The 23,115-nt window shown below is 36.0% G+C and overlaps 2 protein-coding genes and 1 long non-coding RNA gene across 3 annotated transcripts in view; 1 reads left to right on the top strand and 2 right to left on the bottom strand.

Annotated features, from left to right (window-relative positions):
- Window positions 1-23,115, bottom strand: part of Znf385d (zinc finger protein 385D) — an 867,824-nt gene that overhangs the window by 367,764 nt on the left and 476,945 nt on the right. The window lies entirely within an intron of this gene.
- On the bottom strand, window positions 7,529-20,981 carry LOC109117980. Its single transcript, XR_002025294.1, has 3 exons — window positions 20,905-20,981; window positions 8,212-8,321; window positions 7,529-7,842 (listed from the first exon to the last, which is right to left on the bottom strand). It is a non-coding gene; the product is annotated as an uncharacterized LOC109117980 (long non-coding RNA).
- LOC104861066 (protein kinase C iota type-like) lies at window positions 13,520-15,607 on the top strand. Its single transcript, XM_033756965.1, has one exon. It carries the CDS (start codon window positions 14,349-14,351, stop codon window positions 15,528-15,530), a length of 1,182 nt encoding a protein of 393 aa, XP_033612856.1. The 5' UTR covers window positions 13,520-14,348; the 3' UTR covers window positions 15,531-15,607.

Here is a 23,115-nt window from a genome sequence, read left to right as displayed (position 1 = left end):
ATATATATATGGTCTGCCAAAAAAAATTTATGCACACCTCAGTAGTTCACCATACTAAGAAATATGTGGAAGCTAATGGCCACTGCTTTGAGCACCTATTGTAACTGTAAAAGCCAAAAGTAACTTGTGACTCTCATGATGTCTCAATAAATTTAGAATTAAAATATTTATAAAATTTCTTTCCTTCCTGAGGTATACATATTTTGCTCCCCACCTCTCATGATATACTCAATAGATACTTGCAAAAAGTAGATGAAACATAAAAGAAAGATGACAGAGGCATTAAGGACCTTCACACTGAGCTAAATCCTCCGCCCTTTAAAAAGTTTGAGACAGGCTCTTGCTAAATTGCTAACTTGCCCAGGCTGGCCTTTGACTTGTGGTCTTCCTGACTTGGCTTTCCACAGTGCTAGGATTATAGGGATATACCACCACACTTGGCTAGACAGTGGCATTATTAATACATCAGACTAAAAATTGGACAACTGTGTAGCTACAGTTAAATGGCTATAATAAGTTGTGTACACTTAACAGTCTGAACAGAACAGGAAAAGGAATGAATTATGGTGACATGCATCAACCTGGATAATTCTCATAAACAATGTTGGTTTAAAAAAAAGGAGCAAAAAATATTACATATATGCTTTCCTGTTCATAAAGATCAAAAGCGAGTAACCAAAACTACATAAAATATTTGGATATGTGTACATACATTACAAAGCTACTAGCAAAAAACAAGAAAACAGATTACTTAAAATTCATGAAAATAGTTACTTAGGAGGACAGTAGGAACATGAGAGTGCAATCAAAATGGTAACCTAAGAGACTTCAGAGATATTATAATCTTGTATTTATTAAACTGCAGAGTGGATACCCAGATGCTCTTTTATTACTATATATTATACAGGTAACACAGCTGCGTGATATTAATAATATGTTGCAACACAGTCTTTAAAGACTGTAATTAGAAACCCTATAGAGGGCCAGGGATTTAGCTCAGCAGTTCGGTGGCCTGCTTTGCAAGCGCAAGGACCCAAGTTTGATCCCCAGAACCAAAAAAAAAAAGAAACCCTGTATAAATTTCAACATCATGTTTTATACACTTACACAGTCATACTAAATTTAATAAGTTGTACAAATTAGTAGTACACCATTTGAGGAAATTTCAGATCATCACAATGATAACTTTTTATGTATTGGCAGTTCCTATTTGTATTTTAAGCATTGATTTACTCGATTTTACTTTCATTACATGTCCAATGAATGTGTGCACCCTCTCCACATGCCCTCCACTACGTGTATATATTATATAAACACATTTTCTTTTAATTCACTTCTCTTTATCAGACATTACAGGCCCTCTCTGGGGATGAAGCCAAGCATTGCTACGTTCAGATGAATTTTCTAGCCCAAGGAGATAATTTTGCATAGTCAATAGCAATATTCCAGAAGTGAACCAGAAAACTCAACCAGTGAAACAAAATTCAATAGCAATATTAGAGCAGAAAACTTCTTAACCACAGAGGGTATGCTTTCCAAAGAACATACCAGTAAATGCAAATGGGGCACACAATACCTATATATGATCAAAGCAGATTGTGCTATGCTGTTAGATGAAGTTACAACAGAAAAAATAATGATCTGCCTTTGTAACTCTCAAGAGGTCCCACTGCTTAGATTTACTGAAAGTGAGTTTATTTTAATGGATTGTTGAGCTCTACATCAAATCTCAGGTAAAGTTGTCACTTTACTGAGAAATCATGCAATTATTACACTATTTAATGATGCATGAAAATAAAATGCAATTATAAAGAAAAGCATTTTGGATTATGGACTATGCATTTTATTAATGTATTCTGTCAGTTCCCAAAACACAGCATGGCCATCTGTGCAAATCTAAAACTGAGATGACAAAAGGTGACTAATTAGAACACGACTTCTTTCAACATGTATTATATCACAGGGCACTGTGCCACCGGAGGCCTTGAGACTTCTGACCAAGACAGTGAAAGCTTATCCTTCACGCTATTTAAATTATCTTCAAAACAACATGTCTACGCTTTTGAGAATTTGTATTTAAGAGGCTTCGTAAAAATGATGTTTTATAAAACCTACTATTGGAACGCAGGTCTGTCCTTGTACATGAATAGAACAATGTAAGAATACACATACCTGTGGAAATTATTGTTACATAAAATCAATAACAAAGGAAATTTTCTTAAAGGAAAATATATATCTTTTTTGGTCTGGCACACATACTAACACACACACACACACATATATATATATATGCATACATAAATACTGATATATATGCCTTTATTGTATACACATCACAGTATAGCTTGGTCATGTACATTAGACTAGGTATATAATTCCATTTGTACAAATCTATATGCAGTTATGAATTTATTTCCATAGTCTTGATTTTAAGAACATGTATGAGTATACACAGAATGCTGGTGAGAAGAAAGAAAATAAAAACAGAATAGTGTTAAAACTGAGTAGAAATTAAGTAAAAACTAAAATATTCTAATTATGCGGAACTTCTAGTATGTGAAAAACACTAGCTATGAATTAAAAGAATAATTTAGTATTTTGATAAATATTTTAGAGTGTTGAAGGAAAAATAAGAAATGGGCCTCACATTCCCAGTTGGGAAGACATGATAATGATAGCTGCTTTTTTTTTTGGCACCAGTTGTCAAACTCCGGGCCTTGCACTTGAGAAGCAGGCAGCTGAACCACTGAGCTAAATCCCTGGCCCTGCTTTTTTTTAAACATAAGAAAACAATGAGGAAATATCAAATAGCCACTCTTGTTCTGTAATTTTGATTGTAACTTTAATATGACAATATGGTATTTTTAAAAATTACTTTTGTTTAAAGTGTTATGTGGGAAATCATTTTAGGAAATTCATACATTTAATTTGGTAACAGAGACTTTCATATCATTCAAATATTGATGTAATTGATGGTTTAAGACTTTTTCAATGTTCAAGAGTATCAGCACCACATAGGTCATTCATAAAGAACAATTATCATTTAAGGTGTACATCCTTTTTGTCTAAAAATATTTTAGTGAATGCACACATCAAGGCAAACCAGAAGACGACATGGATTTTTTTTTTCAAACATGTTCTAAAAGAACAAACACTTCCAATGGAAGGTCATGAGGACTTAGAGGCCCTAGTCACATGAAGTCTATATCTACCATAATCCATGCATTTTTTTTTCTCGTTCCCCCCGCCCAATTTCTTTTATTGGGGATTAAACACAGGATACTACCTGGAGTCATGAATGACATCTCTTTTTTGATTGTTTGTTTTTTGAGACAGAGTCTCACTAAGTCACTAAACGGCCCAGGCTAGCCTTCAAATTCCTTATCCATCTGCTTTAGGCTCCAAAAGCGCTGGGATTACAAATGTGCACCACCATGTACCACCATATTTGCCATCACTTCTTTTCCTATCTACAGCATTTATCCTCAGCATTTATTACCATAACTATTTTGCCACTTGAGGGTACATTACTTTGCATTCTTTTCAAATTACTTCTGATGTCTGTGCTTTGTGTCCCTGTATCAAATTTTTTGATTCAAAAGACAGACTATGAAATTCAAATAGACTGCTCTTTTCTTGGAGATAGCGAAAGGTGTGTAATTAGGTAGTTACAGAGTTCACTGGCTGATAAGCCTGAAAGACTGAGGCACTATGTTCACTCCTAGTTCCTCAGTTCACCATCATCTTTCCTTGGTGATAAAAGCACCAAAACAATTCAAATGGCAAGTCTCAGAGCAATATTTAAAAGCAGGACAAAAAATAAAAATAATAAATGAAAGCAGGACAGAAAGGAAGAACAATGAGAAAAAGAAAAATGAGTTCATTTTGCCCCCCAAACTGTCAAACTTGTACAGATGAATTTTCCCCATAAATACTTCAGCCAACCTCGCCATATGTCCCTTTGACCAAAAGTTGCTTACATGATTAATTTCAGGAGCAAAAGAAGTTGGGAAAATGTATGTCTAACCTTGTAGTTCTTTCTCTATCCTGAAAGGCTGACTAAATGTAAGGTAATTGGGGCGGGACACTGATAAAGCATCACAAAAGAGAAAGAAATGCAGGGGAAGATATCAAGCTTAGTCTCCGAACTGTGAGTTATGAAGGACCTGAGCTGGGCTTGTCTAGCTTGTGTTCCCAGTAGAGTCCACTACTCAGTGCTGGTGGCTTAACTGTCCATACACCACTGGTGTAATTCTCCAGGCAGCACTAGAAAGAAAAACTATTTGCTAAGGAAGCAGAAGGCAATATGCTTACGAGTATTTTAACAGTGACAAAAGTGGGGAAAGGGTGCAAGTAGGAGCCCATCTGCAAGCTTATCTCTTCTTCAGAAACTTCTGCTACTGTTCATACAAAAAAGATTGGGGTCAGAGACATCAGCTATTTCACATTTCATGGAACATGCACTACAATGGGGGATGCATTATGTAACTTCCACTATTTTTCAAATACATGGAGCCTTTATATGATGCTGGATCTCAAACATCAGCAGAAAGCTACAGACTTCACTGCAATTGACACACAGAGAAGTGAAATCAGAGAATAAAAAATAAATCAAGAAAATAAAACAAAACTCTACTATACAACAAACATATGGGCGGTCACTGAGTATTCTGTGGGTTTCTGCATACAGGAGTTGGGGCTTCAAGGTCACAAGACCACATTACCTGAGCCCCAAAGGTTGGCACTGACATGCACTCCTCTTTGCAGCTCTCATCAACTAACTTTGCCAGTTCTGTGCTGTTTCTACACTCATAACATGGAGATTCTAATAATATCAATCTTGCATAGTTGTGTGTATGAAACTAGGGTAACACATGCTATTGGTACCACTGCTGATACACAAAGCCACACCTGCCTAAGGATTACATGGATCCTCATAAAAGAGACTTCAAATAAATACCATTACTTCCCAGATTGTTATCTATTTTACATTAGTGCACCTTTAAATTGACTGCTAAGGAAAGTATAAAAATGTGTAATATACACATATGCACACATATGCATATGTATCGTTAACTGGATTACTTTATGGGTTTTCACAGAGTTATGAATTACAAAGACTCCTTCAAATACTTTCTAAGAGATCAGTTGACACTTGTGGACAAGCAGCACTTCTTTTAAGTGCTTGCCTGGTTTAAGTTTACTCTTTTGTCAAGGTGCCACATGCTATCTTAGACCAGTAAAATTATTTGTTGAAATACTGGATGGTTTATGTCTCATTCAGATTTCATGAGAGAAGATTGTAAATGAACCAATATCCTCTTACATGAGCACACTGAAGTGCCCAAGTACTCTTGGAATGTTGAAGGATGACAAATTACAAAAAGGATGGTTCTCCCACGAGTTAAAACTCTAAAAAAGAATTTGTAAAATGTATATGACATTTAGGCTTTCATTCAAACGCAAGGCCTCATCCTTTTGAAGATTGTATTTCACTAGTTACATATATAGTTCAGGACAAATCTGTTGAAATTGTAACTCATGTTTCCTTCTCCATTCAAAAGGCACTGGTAGAAGACTCAATATATTGCGCACCATTAGGCTCAGCTAATTTACCTGGATGCAAGCCATTATGACTCAGTTGTATCGAATATTAATGAAAACTTGACATAGAATTTATGCATTTTCTTCTGGCTACTTTTTATTTTCCTGTTTCTCACTCATTATAATTAAACTGGTTAAGAATATTGTGTCAGAATAATCATGACTATAAGCCAAGAATGAATGTATATATTGTATAATGAAAACAAATCCATGCCTACCAGGACTGATTGTAATTTCTAAAAATCACAACATATTTTCCACACTACATTCCCTTTAAAACAATACACTCTGTGGAGAAGTCTGCAGTCATACAGTCACAAGCTCACATCCTGGACATGCAATCATTAAACACCAATTACAAGTATTCATGGGCAACTTTCAGAAAACCTTGAATTTGGCATGCCATATTATAAATAATCTGAATGACACATTCAACATATATTTTACCGTGTTTTGTGGCCCATCAGAAAAATAAGCAAAAGGACTTTTGGGGATCTTAAAGTAAGCAGGACTTAAACTGTAGTTTTATTCACGTGTAGTTTAAAGCCCTCTGACATCCATATCTTCCCATAAGAAGGTTTGGTCAGGTGGTTTACTTTTTATTTGGTCAGCAATCTGATCTCCACCAGACATATAGAGATAGGAGATTATTTCAGAAGATAACAGAAAAAAAAACACCTTTATCAGTTGCCTGTTACTGTTTTAGGAAGTTACCACACACTTAGTGGCTTACAATTCTGGAAGTTAGATGTCTGAAATTTGTTTCAATGGACCAGTTCAAAGTGTTGTCAGGATGGATCATCCTAAATGCTCTAGAGAAAAATCAATTTCTTTGCTTTTGCAGTTTCTACAAGCTACCTGCATTCCTTTGCTCATTCCCATCTTTTTATGTACAAAGCTCATTGCTCTAACTTCTGCTTTTAGTCTCATATTCCCTTTTATTGAATATACCCCTTTCTTTCTTTTTAAAAGGACCCATATGATAACACTGGGTCTACCTGAATAAACAAATTCCTCTTTCTACCTCAAAATCTTTGACCCAACACACCATCAAATCTCCCTTTGCCACATAAGATAACACATTCAAAATTTCCAAGGACTAGGATGTCAGCATCAATGGGTCAGTGATTGTGAAAAAAAAAAAGTAATTATAGAGGTTTAGAGAAAGGGTGGCAGGAGACATGGTCAGATTTAACTGTTCAATGTACCATGGGAAGAAGCTTGATTTTTGCCAACTTACAAGAGAAAGCAAAAGATTCATTTATACAATGGTATGTTTATAGAAAAAAAAAGGTAATTATAGAGGTTTAGAGAAAGGGTGGCAGGAGACATGGTCAGATTTAACTGTTCAATGTACCATGGGAAGAAGCTTGATTTTTGCCAACTTACAAGAGAAAGCAAAAGATTCATTTATACAATGGTATGTTTATTTACAATATGGTTTGTGTTTGGTAAGATAACTCTGGCTAGTGTTAAAAGTAGGAATACAAAGGGTAAAGGTAGGGAGGAGACAGGTTGGAAGGAGCTCAGGTAGAGGGCAGTGAGTCACAAACCAAGTCTTTCAGAGTAGAGACTCTAAGAAGTTATTGCAATGTGGTCTAGAGATAACTCCAAAATGACTTGAACTTAAGGCTCTAGTTACCCTAGCAGAAATGCATCTATGAATTTGTCAAATGGACACTGTGCTCACTGTGTACACACATAACAGGCGTGAGCATTCTAGGACAATTTTCTAGTTAATTTGGTCAAGCAGTTGATTCTTACTGTATTTATTTAAATGAGTTGACCAGCTATTTTGTTGAATTGATTGAATTGATCTGTTATTTCAGCAGTGTTGACACAGCTATAACCATCTCTACGGTATGGTACGCCCTGTGCTTAAACAATGACTTGCAATTATCTTAGTTGCTACTCTGTTGGCTATTCTGGGAAAAGCTTCTACAAATAATCTGTAATGAGGGTTGTTTGATGCTGTCTTGATTCTGTTGCCAAAACCATATTTGCTTAGACATTCTTACTCAGTGTTTGTTTGCTTTTCCGTCTTTACTCCCCTAACACTCTGTCACCACAATGATGCTGTATTCTGGCCAACATTTTACTCATAGCATCTTTATTAGTTGAGTTGTGGAATGTGCTTGTCAGATTTTAAGTAGGTACTCCTCATGGTGATTTATTTTCCTTAGCCAATGTTTGTGTCTGGATATTTTACTTGCAGAATTCAAAGAAACCTTGCACTCTCTGGAAAAAAACACAAAATAAGCATGTCCATGTTTGCCATTCCCTTAAGACAGACAGATCCCCTGGAGCAGAAGGGAAACATTTATGTCTTTTCTGAACTTTATTCACCCAAGTTCAATGAAGGATGCCATGGCAAATGTTGACTTCAAAAGCTGTTGAATAAAATTTTCTGCTAAAAACTAGTATTCGAGTTTCAAGAGTAAAGCAACAAAAACTAAATAAGACCTTCAGAATTTATATACACAGTAAGATGGAAAACTGAATCTAAGCATGAAAGGAAATGTTTTCTTGACATTTCTTTTCAAAACAAATCAACAGCAGAGGTTGTTTTCAGAGGCACAATTCAATAACTCTATAAAACCATTTTACCTTAAAAAATTCCTTCCTTTTGCTACCCAGAATGCACTTTCTCTTATGTTCTTCTATCATGTGCTTCAAAATTCAACTTCTCCAGTACTTTGCCTGCATTGAACTCATTTCTACGTAAGAAGAAGAAAAATACATTACTTCATGGAATACTATGACATAAAAGAAAATATTTAAAGTACCATGACAGGAAGATAGTAGGCACTCAGAAGTATCATTTTCTTCTAAATGCTTTCCAACCTGTTAGTAGTTAATTGAGTCACTTAAGGACATCTTTGTGGTCAACTAGCTGATGAATGAGGGCCTGGTCTTGGAATGATGAAAGTCTGGCTTTGGGCCCAGCTACCAGTGATTGGACTTAATTTCAGACTTTTCTACATTTGATTCAAAGTTATCCATCCCACACAGCTACTCATTAATTCAGTAATTCAGTAAATAGTAATACAGTAATATTTACTGAGCTTCAGCCTGATTTTAACTTGTTCATTCTACCTATGAACTCACCATAGGTAACAGATAATTGGAACACTCCTGTCATTCTCATCACTGGGAAGATTACATGTCTTTGGGTATAATGTGCATCCTTCCTAATGCACAGTCCTAACACTGGACTCAGTCCTTAAATCTGAACAATTCTGGATTTTCTTATGGTAGAGTTTACTGAGTAGGATTGTAACCATTTTATCTTTAAAATTACACTATTTTTGTATTCACACCAAAATTATCTAATAAGAAGTTTATACACATTTATGCTAAAATATTTTAGGAGAAAGAAGTAACAAATGTTTATTAAAAAATAAAAATTTCACAATAAATGCACGACCCCAAGTCTCTGGGTGCAGATCAATGGCAGAAGACTTGCCTAACATGTACAAGCACTGATTTCAATAATCAACACCCAAAACAAAAGATCATTACCTTAACTAACATGATATCATCAGTCCAGATTTATAAAAATATTAAAAATCAACCTATTTATGTTTTCAGAGATGTAGTTAATTTTTCTGCATGCTTTTCTCTTTTCCTCTCCTTCAAGCCCGTGTGTGTGTGTGTGTGTGTGTGTGTGTGTGTGTGTGTATGTGTGTATACTGTGGATCAAACTCAGGACCTTACACTTGCAAGGCAGGTGGCAGAACCGATGAGCTAAATATCTGGCCCAAGCTTGTATTTAAAAATGTTTTCCTTTGAATAAATTCTGTAATAGTGATCATGTGAATAAATCAGATCCTTTTTATTCCTCTTTCTTCATATCATTCACTAAAAAATATTCAAGAAAAATTAAGAATGATTATAGCATTCTTTGCCAATATAAGAAACCTTCCAGGAAATCAATTCATCACAAAAATAGTGTCTTTCTTTTAGCATTTTATATGTTGGACTCATTCATACTGTGTTAGGGTATTATATTGAATAATAAAAATGTTTTTAGTTAATTTGAAGATCACTGAGGCTTAAATATTTAGAGTACAAATTGCTTTCTAATTTAATATGGTGTCATACATGTTCACAGAATAGAAAGGTACCTAATTCCTCCTGATAACTGTGGGAACTGCTCTCTCTTTGCTGATAGTCTTCTCCAAAATTTGCTATATTGTTGGAATACGCTATCTTCTGGATTTCCACAGTATATGTTGTAATTTTACCTTTCTCATTTCTAATAGCACGGATATGAATTTTTTATTTTTCCTTTGTTGAATCTTACAAAGGACTTGTCTATTTCACTTACTCTTTAAAAACAAACTCTTCACTGCACTGATTTTTTTTTTGAAGTTTTTAGTCTCAATTACATTGACTTCCACTCTCATCTTTGTAATTTCTTTCCTTGATTTTGGTATGGGGCTGATTTGCTGTTGTTTCGCAAGTATCTTAAGATTTCTGATAAAACTATTTATTTGGACATGCTGATTTCCTAATGTGAGCTTTGACTGAGATGAATTTTGGCTCTTAGGACTGCTTTCATAGTGTCCCTGAGATTTCATTGAGTTGTACAGTCATTAACAGTAACTTCCAGAAATGATTCCTAGACATATACAAACTATCAAAACTAATTCAAAGAGATATAAATATGCCTATCAATCTAATAACAAGTAATGAAATGACTCAATAATAATCAACAACTAAAAGAATCCTAGGACATGATGACTCACTGCTGAATCCTAAAAAACTTTAAAGATATTATATCACCAATACTCAAGCTCCTGAAAGAAATTATGGAAGCCAGTATCACCCTGATCCCAAAACCAGATCTAGGCTGAAATAAAAAAGAAAATTAGAGGCCAATCTCTAATGAATACAGAGGTAAAAAATCTTCAACAAGGTATTAGCAAATAGAATCCAAAACATAATAAAAAAGATGATACATCGTGATCAAGTAGGTTTCATCCCAGAGATGCAAGGATGGTTCAAAATACAAGTGTATAAATGTACCACATCACATCAACAAAAGCAAGGTCAAAAACCACATGGTCATATTAATATATATAGAAAAATCTTTCAAAAAAATCCAATACCCCTGCATGATAAAAATCCTGAAGTAAACATTCACACAAGGATCATACCTGAATATGATAAAGGCTATTTATGATAAACCAATAGCCAGCACCATGCTAAACAGGGAAAATCTAAAAGCATTCCTCTAAAATCAGAAACAAAACAAGGATGTCTACTATCATCTCTGCTATTCAACACAATACTTGAAACTTTAGCCAGAGCAACTAGGCAAGAGAAAGAAACTAAAGAGACAAATAAAGGAAAGGAAGAACTCAAATTATCACTATTTGTAGATGGCACGATAGTCCACATAGAAGACCCATAAAAACTCCATCAAAAAATTCTTAGAATAACTAATTTCAGCAAAACAGTAAGACATAAGATCAACAAAAAATCATTATCATTTATGTATACCAATAATGAGCAAAATGAGAAGGAAATTCTCTTTAAAAATACCATTCACAATTACTATAAGAAAAATGAACTATCTAGGAACTAACACAACAAAAGAAGTGAAAACATAGAAAAGAAGTGAAAGAACTCTACAAAGAAAACTACAGTACCCTGAAGGAGATTGAAGAGGACACTGGAAAACGGAAAGATATCCCTTGTTCCTGGAGAAGCAGAACCAATATTATCAAAATGCCCATTTTTCCAAACTTTTATACAGATTCAGTGCAGTCCCAGACAAAATATCAACACCATACTTTACAGATACAGATAAAATAATTATAAATTCGTATGGAACCAGAAGATATGCCAAATAACAAAAGCAATTTTGGGCAATAAGAGCAAAAGCAGGCAGCATAGCAATTCTACACTTCAAGCTATACTACATAGCAACAGTGATAAAAATGGAAAGGCACTAGAACAAAAACATACATTTGGATCAATGGAACAGAATAGAGGATACAGAAACCTCATCAGACTTACTCAACTATTTGATCTTCAACAAAGGGTCCAAAAACACACATTAGAGGTAAAAGAATCTATTCAACAAACAGTGTTAAGAAAAGTGGTTATCTGGTTGTAGAAGAAAGAAACTAGACTCTTAATGCTCACCATGTACTCAAATGAAATTAAAATGGATCAAAGATTTAAACATTAAAACCAAAATATTAAACACTATGGAACATAATAACATAGATAGGTAACAGAGCACACATGAAAGCTAGCAGGATTATACTGATGGAACAAACACTGCAAAAAACAAAACAACAAATATGTGCTGAATAGTTACAGCTCTTCTGCAGGTAGAAAGTGCAAACTCTTGGGCTGGGACTCAACATACATGCTCTTCTTAGGAGGGGAGGAGAGGAAATGTTTACAAGTGGCCTCAAGGAAAGATTCAAAATACAGAATTGTGTGTGTTCATCATCAACACTGGGGTGATGGTATCTAGAGCCTACAAAGACTACCTATTTTGCATTCATCGCATACTGTCCCTTCCTCCCTTTACATCCCAATACTGAGTACTGCAATTTGCTATTAAGTTCAGTATCTAAGAATGAATAATAATTCGTGTGAAACTCAAAGCTGCAACCTGTTAGAGATCCACCATCACCACCATCAACACCTAAAAGGTTACAATTTCAAAGCAACATTCTATCGTTTTATGAAAAATTATTTTGGAAATTTCCCAAATGTTAAAGTACTCTCTATTAACTAAAAGTAATCAATCTAGAAAGAAGAGTATCTTAAACTTTCACAGCTCAGAGAGAATGGCTCCTTTGTATGGAAGAGATGCCTCAACACATGCACTTTGGAAACATTTTGCTATTAATAAATCAAACACTTCATTGGGCAAGAAGGTGCTTAAGTGTAATTCTACCATTTCAAGTGGCTGAGGCAAAAAGATCACAAGGTAGACTATAATCTGTCAAATTTAATGACTTAGTGAAACTTAACCATGCTCAGATTACTGTCAATTCTTTTATTTATATATTAGAAAAATAAAAATTATATATGATTAGCATGTACAACATATTGTAGAACATGTATACATTGTGGATTGGTTAAATTCACTTAACTACACACACACACATATACACACATACATACCCACACACACACACACACACACACACCTCATTACTTCACATTTATTTCATTACGGGAAAATAACATATTCTTATTCATCAATTTTCCCAAAAATATTATGAATCACTACAATCACCATGACTCAGTGGGTATCTGAAAAAAATATAGAAGGATATAGCTCAATATGAAGAGCCAAGGTTCGAGACCAAATATCGCAAAAGTAAAAAACTCAGCAGTTAGATGATACATTAGGTTAAAAGATACACAGATAAATGTTTAGATAGATGAAAATAAGTAGCCACTGATTTATTAGTATGAAGAAAAAACGGGCCACAGGTTTTTCTTATCACAGGGGCCTGTGGTTGCGGAACCCGAAGGCATGACCTCAATTCCTTGGCGACATTTCCAAACAGAATTTGGAACCTTGCTAATGGGCATCACAATCTAGTATGAGCTGTCTCCTGAGCTCACCTGGCTGGGGAAGATGGTCAACAGCGAACATGTTGAGCTGCCTCTCCAGTTCCTGAGACGGCAGCCGCAGGACCCCAGGCAGAGAAAGTATTGTTGAAAGATTGAGAAGACGGCTGACTCCATCCAGACGCCGCAGGCTGCACTGCCGCAGCCACACGACTGTCACAGACACCCCAGGGAAGGTCTCCCCGGGAGTGACCACCAGTGACCCACCAAAGTCAAGGCGCCCCAGGGAAGTCTCCCTAAGCCCAAATACCACCGGCACAGAAGCTGCAAAGAGCGCAGGGCAAGTATCACCACGCCCAGAAACACCCAGTAGCTCTGGGCAGGTCTCCCCAGAGCCGGGCCCAGAAAACCCAGAGAGTCAAAGTCCAGGGGGAGAGACCGAAGTCACAGCCACCTGCCCCCAGAGACACTGGGAAGCCTGGTGTACATCCACCCAGGCCTGGCCGCCGCCATTGGAAACATCACAGAGAGCCTTGCGGAATTCCGGCCAGTGTGGTCCGCACAGGCAGTCAGGGTGCACTCGTTCACCAAGCCCTTCCTGCCCGTTTTCCTGGGCAGCCAACCCCTCTATGGTCCCTTCTTCCCGGGGAACCTCCACCGCCCACACCTCTACCCGATCGGCCCTGAGCTTGGGAAGAGACATCATGACAACGTCTTTTGAGAAACCGAGCTCCTTTGAGAGCCTGAGTGATAAAGATCGGGATGTGTGGTGTTTGGACAATAAACAGCTTTTCACTATAGATTGAGTAGGCAGGGAAGGAGACTCCTATCCTGTGTCACCTCAGTTGGAGTTAGAAGAGGCCATGATGCTCTCTGACCTAAAGAAAGACTCTGGGCTCCTACTGAATGCCTCACCTTGTATAGCAGAACATCCTAAAGTGCTTTGTCCAGCAGAAGATACATCCATCCGCCAGGGAGCTGCAGGCTGCTGGAGAAAGCTGTATTGTGTAAACGGCCACGCTTTTCAAGCCAAACGCTTCAGCAGGCGAGCTCACTGCGCTGTCTGCACAGACCGGGTAGGGGGCCTTGGCCGCCAGGTGTATAAGTGCACCCGCTGTAAACTCTCGGTGCACAAGAAGTGCCACTGACTTGTCACAGTTCACTGTGGGCAGCGTTCTCTACCATCAGAGCCCATGGTGCCAGTGGATCCATCAACCACGGCATCAGGCCCCGCACAGACAGCGATCCCACATAATCTTTCAAGTCAGAAGGCTTTAGAACAAGTTGATGAAGAGAATGAGGCAGGGAACACTGGGGAAAGTGGCAAAATTTCACGTGGTTTAGGTCTTCAGGACTTTGATTTGCTCAGCGTGATTGGCAGAGGAAGTTATGGGAAAGTCCTATTGGTTCAACTGAAACAATCAGATCGTATGTATGCAATGAAAGCAGTGAAAAAAGAGCTTGTCAACACTGACCGGGTAAGGACAGAGAAGCACGTTTTACAGCAGGCATCTAACTGTCCGTTTCTAGTTGGACTGCATTCCTGCTTCCAGACAGAAAGCAGACTGTTCTTTGTTCTAGAGTATGTAAATGGGGGAGATCTGATGTTTCACATGCAGCAACAAAAAACACTTCCTGAAGAACATGCCAGGTTTTACTCTGCAGAAATCAGTCTAGCATTTAACTATCTCCATCAGCGAGGGATACTGTACAGAAATTTGAAGTTGGACAATTTATTACTCGACTCAGAAGGGCACATTAAACTGTCTGATTATTGTATTTGTAAGGAAGGCTTAGAGCCGGGAGACACGACCAGCACTTTCTGTGGCACTCCTAATTACCTGGCTCCAGAAATTGTAAGAGGGGAAGAGTATGGCTTCGGTGTGGACTGGTGGACTCTTGGAGTACTGATGTACGAGATGATGGTTGGGAAGTCTCCATTCCATCTTGTTGAGAACTTTGATGACCCTTATGAAAACTCAATCGATTATCTCTTGCAAGTCATTTTGGAAAGAGACACTGTCATACCTCATTGTCTGTCCATAAAAGCTGCGAGTATCCTGGAGCGTTTTCTGAACAGAGACCCAAAGCAACGACTGGGCTATCCTCCTCACAGGGGATTTTTTGATGTTCAGAAACATCCGTTCTTTCTCAGTGTTAACTGGGAGATGATGGAGCGAAAGCAGGTGGTGCCTCCCTTTAAACCAAGTATGTCTGGAGGATTTGGCCTGGACAGCTTTGATTCTCAGTTTACTAATGAACCTGTCCGGCTCACCCCAGATGATAATGACATAATGAAGAAGACTGATGGGTATGAATTTGCAGGTTTTGAGTATATCAATCGTCTGTCCATGTATAAAGAAGAATGGGTCTGATCCTCAGTTTCCAAGTGTGCATTCTGCCTGCGTTGCCATTTAATCCTTGGAAAAACTTGTCTCCAGCCTGGAATCAATTAACCACTTCGTAGTTTTTTGGAAGCTAATTTTAATTTCTTGTTCTGAAGTTATATTTAGATGTAACATTTGCTTATGGTTTATAATAGAGAATATTGAGATTTTTTTGTTGATAGAGTTCCTTTTTTATCACCTGACTTAAATAAAATGAGTCAAATTGCTTGCTAACCAAACTTGCAAACACACTTCATTTGTTGATTGGAGACAAAATGCCTAACATTTTTTTCTTGCTATTTACCCTAAAGAAAAATAATTTGTTTTTTAAGTAGAATGTCTTAACTATGCTTGTTTTTCTTCAAACCACATTATCTGTACTTTTAGGACACAGGTTATGTAGTTATTAAGGAAATCCAAAGAATAATAACAATTCTGAATATGTCTACAGAAAACACATATATTACAGTTCTATATCCTTAACTTTTTTCTTTAGTAGGGCAGAACATGAAATAGTAGAATTCACTTTAGGAGCATAGCTCTACTGACTATTTTTATTATAATTTGTGGTTAACAGTTTATTTAAATAGTTTCCACATGCAGCATTCTTCTGTTTAGCATCATTTTTTGCAAAGGATTTCTAAAGTAACTGTGATCATCTAACTAAGTTTAATAAATGTCACAGTCTTAGTAAAAATTTAATTTTAGGTAATCTAAGTTTTAAATTTAGAATGATTTAAAATTTGCAGGCATTTAATAAATTATCTCTTTTTTTGGAAGTCATTTCATCAGAAATGTAACCTTTCCAAAGCTTGTAGTCATATATTGTCTTTAGTTTAGTTTGAAAGTAATGAAAATCTCAAAAGAAAATGTTTATGTACGTTCCTGTTTATTTGAAAGATATTTATATTTCTCTTAATGCCTGGAACTTGCTTTAAAACAAAAATCAGTATTGGCATCATGAACCTATAGAAAAGCCTGACATGTCAGAAATATGTTTATATCCATGTTTCTTTTATTTTGCATAAGCCTGTGGTCAGATCATTTTATGTATATGCAGCCTCGAATATCAAGTACAATACTAGTTCAGTGGTGCTACATTTACTTTATAAACTGGTTTTGATTTTTGTCATATAGAATACTGCCTAGATCATCATAATATAATCTGTATTTGTGTACCTTTTTATATCAAATGTCTTTAAATAAAGTAGAAAAATAAAATACCTTGTGCTCCCTACTGATCACATCTCCTTGCATCCCTGCCAGAGGTAGTCAGTATTTTAAAAGCTTCATTTATGGTTCCCATGTTTGTCTTTATTGTCTTCAAAAAACCTACATGTGTACACTTAAAAGGATTATGCAGTTGATTGCTTTTGGCCTCTTAGAAATATAGTGTATGCATTTACACAGGGAATTTGTTACTTATTTTTTCCACTCAGTACTGTGCCTCATATTCATCCATGTTGACATATTTCAGTACGCATTTTTTCCTAACATGCTACACAGATAATCTATCATTTGAATTGACCATAAGCTATAAGCCTTTTCTATTGCAAGTAGATAATACATCTACGGTTTTGCTACTGCAAAGACAGCTACTATTAACATTTGTTATACATGCCTACTGTGCACAGTTACATGAGTTTTTCTTGATTCTATTACTTAGGGACAGAATTGCTGTTTCTTGTAGTACTAGGATTTTTCAGTCAGAAGAATGTGTACAAGTTCCTTCTATACTATATATTCATCAATGGCTGATAGTTTTGTATATTTTTAAAACTTTGTCAATCTGTTGGATTAAAAAGGAGACTAACAAGAAATTCTGATTTTTGGAATAATTTTCCTGGATTACAAACAAAGTCGAACAATTTTTATGACTATTGGCAAACTGTTTTTTTTTCTGCAAAATGTCCACTCTCCTTACATTTTCATAGTTTTCTACTGAATTGTTGAAATTTTTATGTATGAAGAATATTAATTCTTTGACATATTTAGGACCTCTCTTTTGGTCCTCTTTACAGTAACTTTGGGTGTAATAACAATGTTATTACATTCAGAGGTATCTATGCCTTCTGTCATTCTTATTTTAAAGATGTTTTCCTATTTTTCAATTAAAATATTTCCTTGTTTTCTGAAAGAGTTATATTCTTCACACTTAAATGTGTAATTTATTGGGAATTACTTTTCATGTATGACATGAGATAAGAGAGTTTCATTGTTTTTATTGCAAATAAATGCCCTTTCCCTCTCATTGGTACGGATTGTGCTTCCTAGGCGATGATTCTACCACTGAGTTATAGCCTCAATTTTCCAAGTTTTACCAGGTTTTCAGGTATTATGATTAGTGAGCTGACAGGTAGACTCACAGATGTGCCAAGACGATAGTCTCTAGAACCTCCAAGAGTTGCTCTATATGTCACAACAGTAAATATTACTTTACGTCATAAAACACGATTAAATTAAAGCTCTTGAGAGCAGCTATTTCCCCACATTGTCCAGTGGACCTAAGTGCAATCACATGCGTCCACAGGGAAGAGAAAGATGGTAGTGGTGGGGTTAACACTACACATACAATGAAGACAATGCTCGCGAGGAGGAGAGGTGAGACCCTAAGCCAAGGATACCAAATGAAACCAAAGCTTGAAGAAACAAAGAGTATCATCACCACACGACAACCACCCTCAAGCCTCCAGGGACAGGATGGCTCCACCAAAATCTGATTTCAGACTTCACACCCACACAGCTGTGAGACAATAATTGTGTTAAGGAATTCATCGTGCTGCTGTATTTTGTTATAACAGCTCCAAGAAACAAAGCAGCATTGAAAATTAGAGCTTACAGGCAAAGAAGCCTTGGGATCAAACTCTAAATTCAATTAACTGAGTAAGTGAAGAGCTGTAGCTAAATTACTTATACTTACTGGCTCTTATCTGACTCATCTATAAAGTGGGAATATACTAGTCGCCTTCCATTTAATCTTTAGTTTAAGAGGCAGTTTATGTTTGGTCAACATGCTCTCACCATAGGAAGCATACAACGTATACCTTTCAATATGCCAGCTACCGTAGTCATTTTTAAAATTGCTTGAAACACAAAATTATTTTAGAAGAGTTATTCAACTGAAAATCTGGAGAAGTCACTTCAGAATTACTTTGATGGAAATACATTAATATGCAACTATTTTGTCTATTTTCAATTTTTACTACTTGAGCTAGGAGAGGACAATGAAGGAAACAGAGATGGCCAAGGTCTCATCCATTTCACAGAAATAGAGCTGGCAGACGTGGACACTGATGTACGCACACCTGCCATCCATCATGCTCTCCTTATCTGAAGTATCTTGTTATTCTAATATCCTCTCAGTTTTTGAGTCTTGGAGCTGAGGTCTAAGCAGCAAGACTCTCTCATATTTAGGAAGGACTGGCTTAGGAATAGACCTGTACTATGATCTGGCCAAAAAGACTCAACTCCTTTGTTGAGTGCTTCCTAGAAAGTTCTGTTTTGCTTAAGAGTCTAGAAATATTCTTTTTTTAACTCAAGATACACACATAAGAATGCTACTCCTGCTATTTGTGACATTTTAGGATGAAGGTAGCACTTTAGAATACAAAGTGGAGGAATGTTTATGTTATTAACATGTTAAATCAGTGGAAAATCACTTCATCCTACCTTCTCACTCTCAGTTAAGCAAACCAATAACATTCTCCCTTTTTGAGCGTCAGTTCTGAATTACAATTTTGGTTACTTGCACAGAGCACACCTAAAATAGATAGTACAAGTCAGGCTATGAGAACACTCCTCTCCACTCACCTGAACCTGAAACTGGGTAACATCCCAGGGCCAACCCTCTTGACCTTTGTTCTAAAACCCACTACCTAAAAGAACACCACCCTGGAAGTTCCCAGAATTCTGGGCATATGTGTGGTAGACCTTTGACCTTTCTTCTCTTGAAACTTTCTAAAGGTTCCTACACATGCTCTGCATCTCACAGATCCAATTATAACCAAGTGAATTACTGAATAGGAAGGACAGGCACCGTTGTTAATCACATTCCAAATTACCCAATGAGAGGCGTCCTAGATCTGGCACACACAATTCAAATCTCTGAGCCAAACTTATTCCACTATCTCACCCCACTTCTCTTTTGCTGCTGGAATGAGCCTGCTTGCTGTGAACATCCCCTTCCCTTTATAGTTTACTAAACTCAACTGTTTTTCCTTACTGTCGCATGTAACATCCAATTCTTTCTTCACTGCATGCAAGAAACTAGAAATCTGTTCCAAAACTCCACCCCATACATAGTAACACATATCCTAAGTGATACACTGACCTATCGAGTGCTAGACACAGCTCAGACCCTAAATAAACCCATTTTTCATTGCCAAAGCTCATGGCCCAAATAAACACACAGTCACTGAAATTTAATTATTTAAACTCAAATGTACAGCAGGTCCCATATGGAAAACTGGGAAGAAAAGAGCTTCACCAACTAAGACGAAAACTAGAGAGGATATTCGTAGTTTGAATTTTTTTCTTTTGTTTTTTAGATTTGGGAAAAGGAAGAAAAACGTTCTATGAAAATAGTGTGCTATTAACTACATAGCAGTTGGCTCATAATCCTTTCATTGTAAAATTTGCTTAAAATGAGTTTTCCCTGTATAAAATTGCCATAAGAACATATGGTTCCTCTAAAATTCTCCAGTTGGATAATGTTTCCTGCTAAAATATGCTGAGTCCTCTCAGGAATGTGCTAAATGCAATGTGATTTGGAGGGTGAATCAAAGTGACAATCTTTTAAAAATACCTAAACATTTACATTCACTAGGTTACAAGGCATAAATAATAAATTTTACTATATGGTCTAACAGGAAAAGCTGAAAACATACAGAAAAGGACATGTAACTTAAAGTAGGATGGCTTTATACATTATTTGGATAAATCTTGGTAAATCAGAAATTATAGCTGAAACTACATTTTCACAAGGAAAGAAAACTTGTTTTGTCTTCTGCCATTTATAAGAGGTGGTTTATTATTTTCACACAAAAAAATTAATCCAAGCTTAATGATGGCTGTCCTATTAAATAACTAAGTATCACTTTCAATTTGGTATCTTGAGTTTATATTCCATAATCTCTCACTTTGCGTGGAATTTGGTATCCTGAGTTTATACTCCATAACCGCTCATTTGTTACAAAATAAAATGTTAATGGATTCTGAGAATGATTTCATAAAATAATGGAGTGTTTCTGGAGCAACCTTTTGAGTGGAAAAGGGAGGGTAGCATCTCCATAGATGTCTGGAAATCCAAGGACAGACACATGGATAAGAAAAATTTTGTTCAATGTTCTACTTGTATACTTACTTATTGCTAACTATAGTGTCACAATAAATTCTGTAGAATTTTTTTATTATAGATGAATACAGACTGGAATGAAAAAGTTTTGATCCTGTGTTTTCTTATCTTTTTTAGGGCAAAGTTTGTCTGTTGTTTACTATTCCAGCTCTTCAAAACCAACATTGATCTATAAGCAAAAAAAAAGTTATTTAAAAGGAGTATCAAGAGAGAAGCATAAATATCAAGTGGTGATGTCACTTAAAGTCACTGTGTCATTTAAGCTCTTATCAAATGCTTAAATCTGTGATCCACTGTTCTCTAGCTTTCTGTCCTCCTGCATCACGTCCCATAACTATATTAGCATATATTTTTACATTTCTGCATATTAAAGCAACAAGAAATGAGAACTACAAGACTAAAATATGTAATCATCTGAGTGTTTATTTATGGGTTCACAAACACTTACATGATATATAATATACTATAACGATCTAAAAAGTAAAATTATCAAGTCTGCATTCTACACCAAGAGATGGCAAATACTTTCTATAATGATCCAGATAGTAAACATTTTAGTTTTGTACACAGGTTCTTTCACAATTGTTCAAGTCTGCCACTGCAATGAAAAAAGTGGCTATCACTTCTCAGCCTTTTGGCTAAGATCAAGTGCAATGCAAAAAGTGGCTATGGAAAATTAGTAAGTAAAAGAGGATGGTTCTCTTTCCATAATCTTTACTTACAGAAATTGAAATGTGAATTTTATATAATATTCACACCATTAAATATTTTTCTTTTGATTTTCTTTCAACTATTTTTAAAAATGTATAAACAAGTCTTAATTCGTAGTTGTAAAAAATACGCAGTAGGTAGGTTTGGCCCACTGAGCCACAGTTTCTAAGCCTAACCTATCTTAAATACCTCAGAATTGTGACAGCCAAGAATAATTCAGCATCTTTTCCTTTCTAGTCCTTGAGCTAAGCACTTTTATCTTTTTCAATATGAAAAATCATTAAGGATGAACAAGAGACTTATTTGAAAGCACCTTGCTTTTCTTCTGTAGTTTAAGGTCTTAAATTTTATCTTTGGTCCATTTTCAATTGATTTTTTTGTTTTCATATGATGAGTGATAGGAATCCAGTTTTATTCTTCTGTGTTTGGGTAGGCAGTTTTCTCCAAACCATTTTCTGAAAAGACTAACTGTCCAAAGTATATTCCTGGCTCTTTTATCAAAAATATCAGTTGGCTATAAATATATGGATTTATTTCTCAATTCTACATTATGTTCTATTAGTCTAGATATCTGTTTTTTGCTGGTACTATGCTGTTTTGGTTACTATATCTTTACAGACTATCTGGAAGTCAGCTATTGTGATGTTTCATGCCTCTAGCTGTGCTCTTTCTGCTCAGGATTGCTATAGCTATTCAGTCTTGTGGTTTCATATGAACTGTAGGATTTTTTTCCTCTTTCTGTGAAGTCACTGGTAGAAGAGTACAAAAAGCAAATACTTCAAAAAATTTATAGGAACAAAGATATTTTAGAAAAGAACCAAAAAAGCTTAGGAAGCAAAAATAAAAATGGGATATCAAATTAAAAAGTTATTACAAACAAAGAAAATAACAGAGTAAAAAGACAACCTGCAGACTGAGAAAATATTTGCAAACTATTCATCTAATCCAGAATACATAGGTATCTCAACTCAACAGCACATGAAACACAAAGAAATCTAATTTTAAACTGGGCAAATTATCTGAATAAACATAACTCAAAAAAAGACAAATGATCAATATGTATGTGACTAAAAAGCTCAACATCACTAATCATCAGGGAAATGCAAATCAAAATTACAATGAGCTGGGACCACAATTAAAATGGCTGTCATAAGAAAGAAAAAAGTTCACAAATTTTTGTACAATGCAGAGGAAGATCACTTAAACACTCATAATGGGAATGTAAATTAGTACAGCCACTATGAAAAAAACAGTATGGAAGTTCCTCAAAAAGCTAAGGATAAAGCCGGGCGTGGTGGCACATACCTGTATTCCCAGCACTCGAGAGGCTGAGGCAGGAGGATTGCTGTGAGTTCGAGACCAGCCTGGGCTACATAGTGAGTTCCAGGTCAGTCTCAACTACATAGTGAGACCCTGTCTCAAACAACAAAACAAAACAAAAAATCTAAGGATAAAACTACTAATATGAGTGTGTGTGTGTGTGTGTGTGTGTGTGTGTGTGTATATATA

Source organism: Fukomys damarensis, unplaced genomic scaffold (assembly GCF_012274545.1).
Source record: "Fukomys damarensis isolate Sample0158 unplaced genomic scaffold, DMR_v1.0_HiC HiC_scaffold_28, whole genome shotgun sequence".
NCBI classification, from domain to species: domain Eukaryota; kingdom Metazoa; phylum Chordata; class Mammalia; order Rodentia; family Bathyergidae; genus Fukomys; species Fukomys damarensis.
This window is presented reverse-complemented; position numbering and strand designations above follow the sequence as displayed.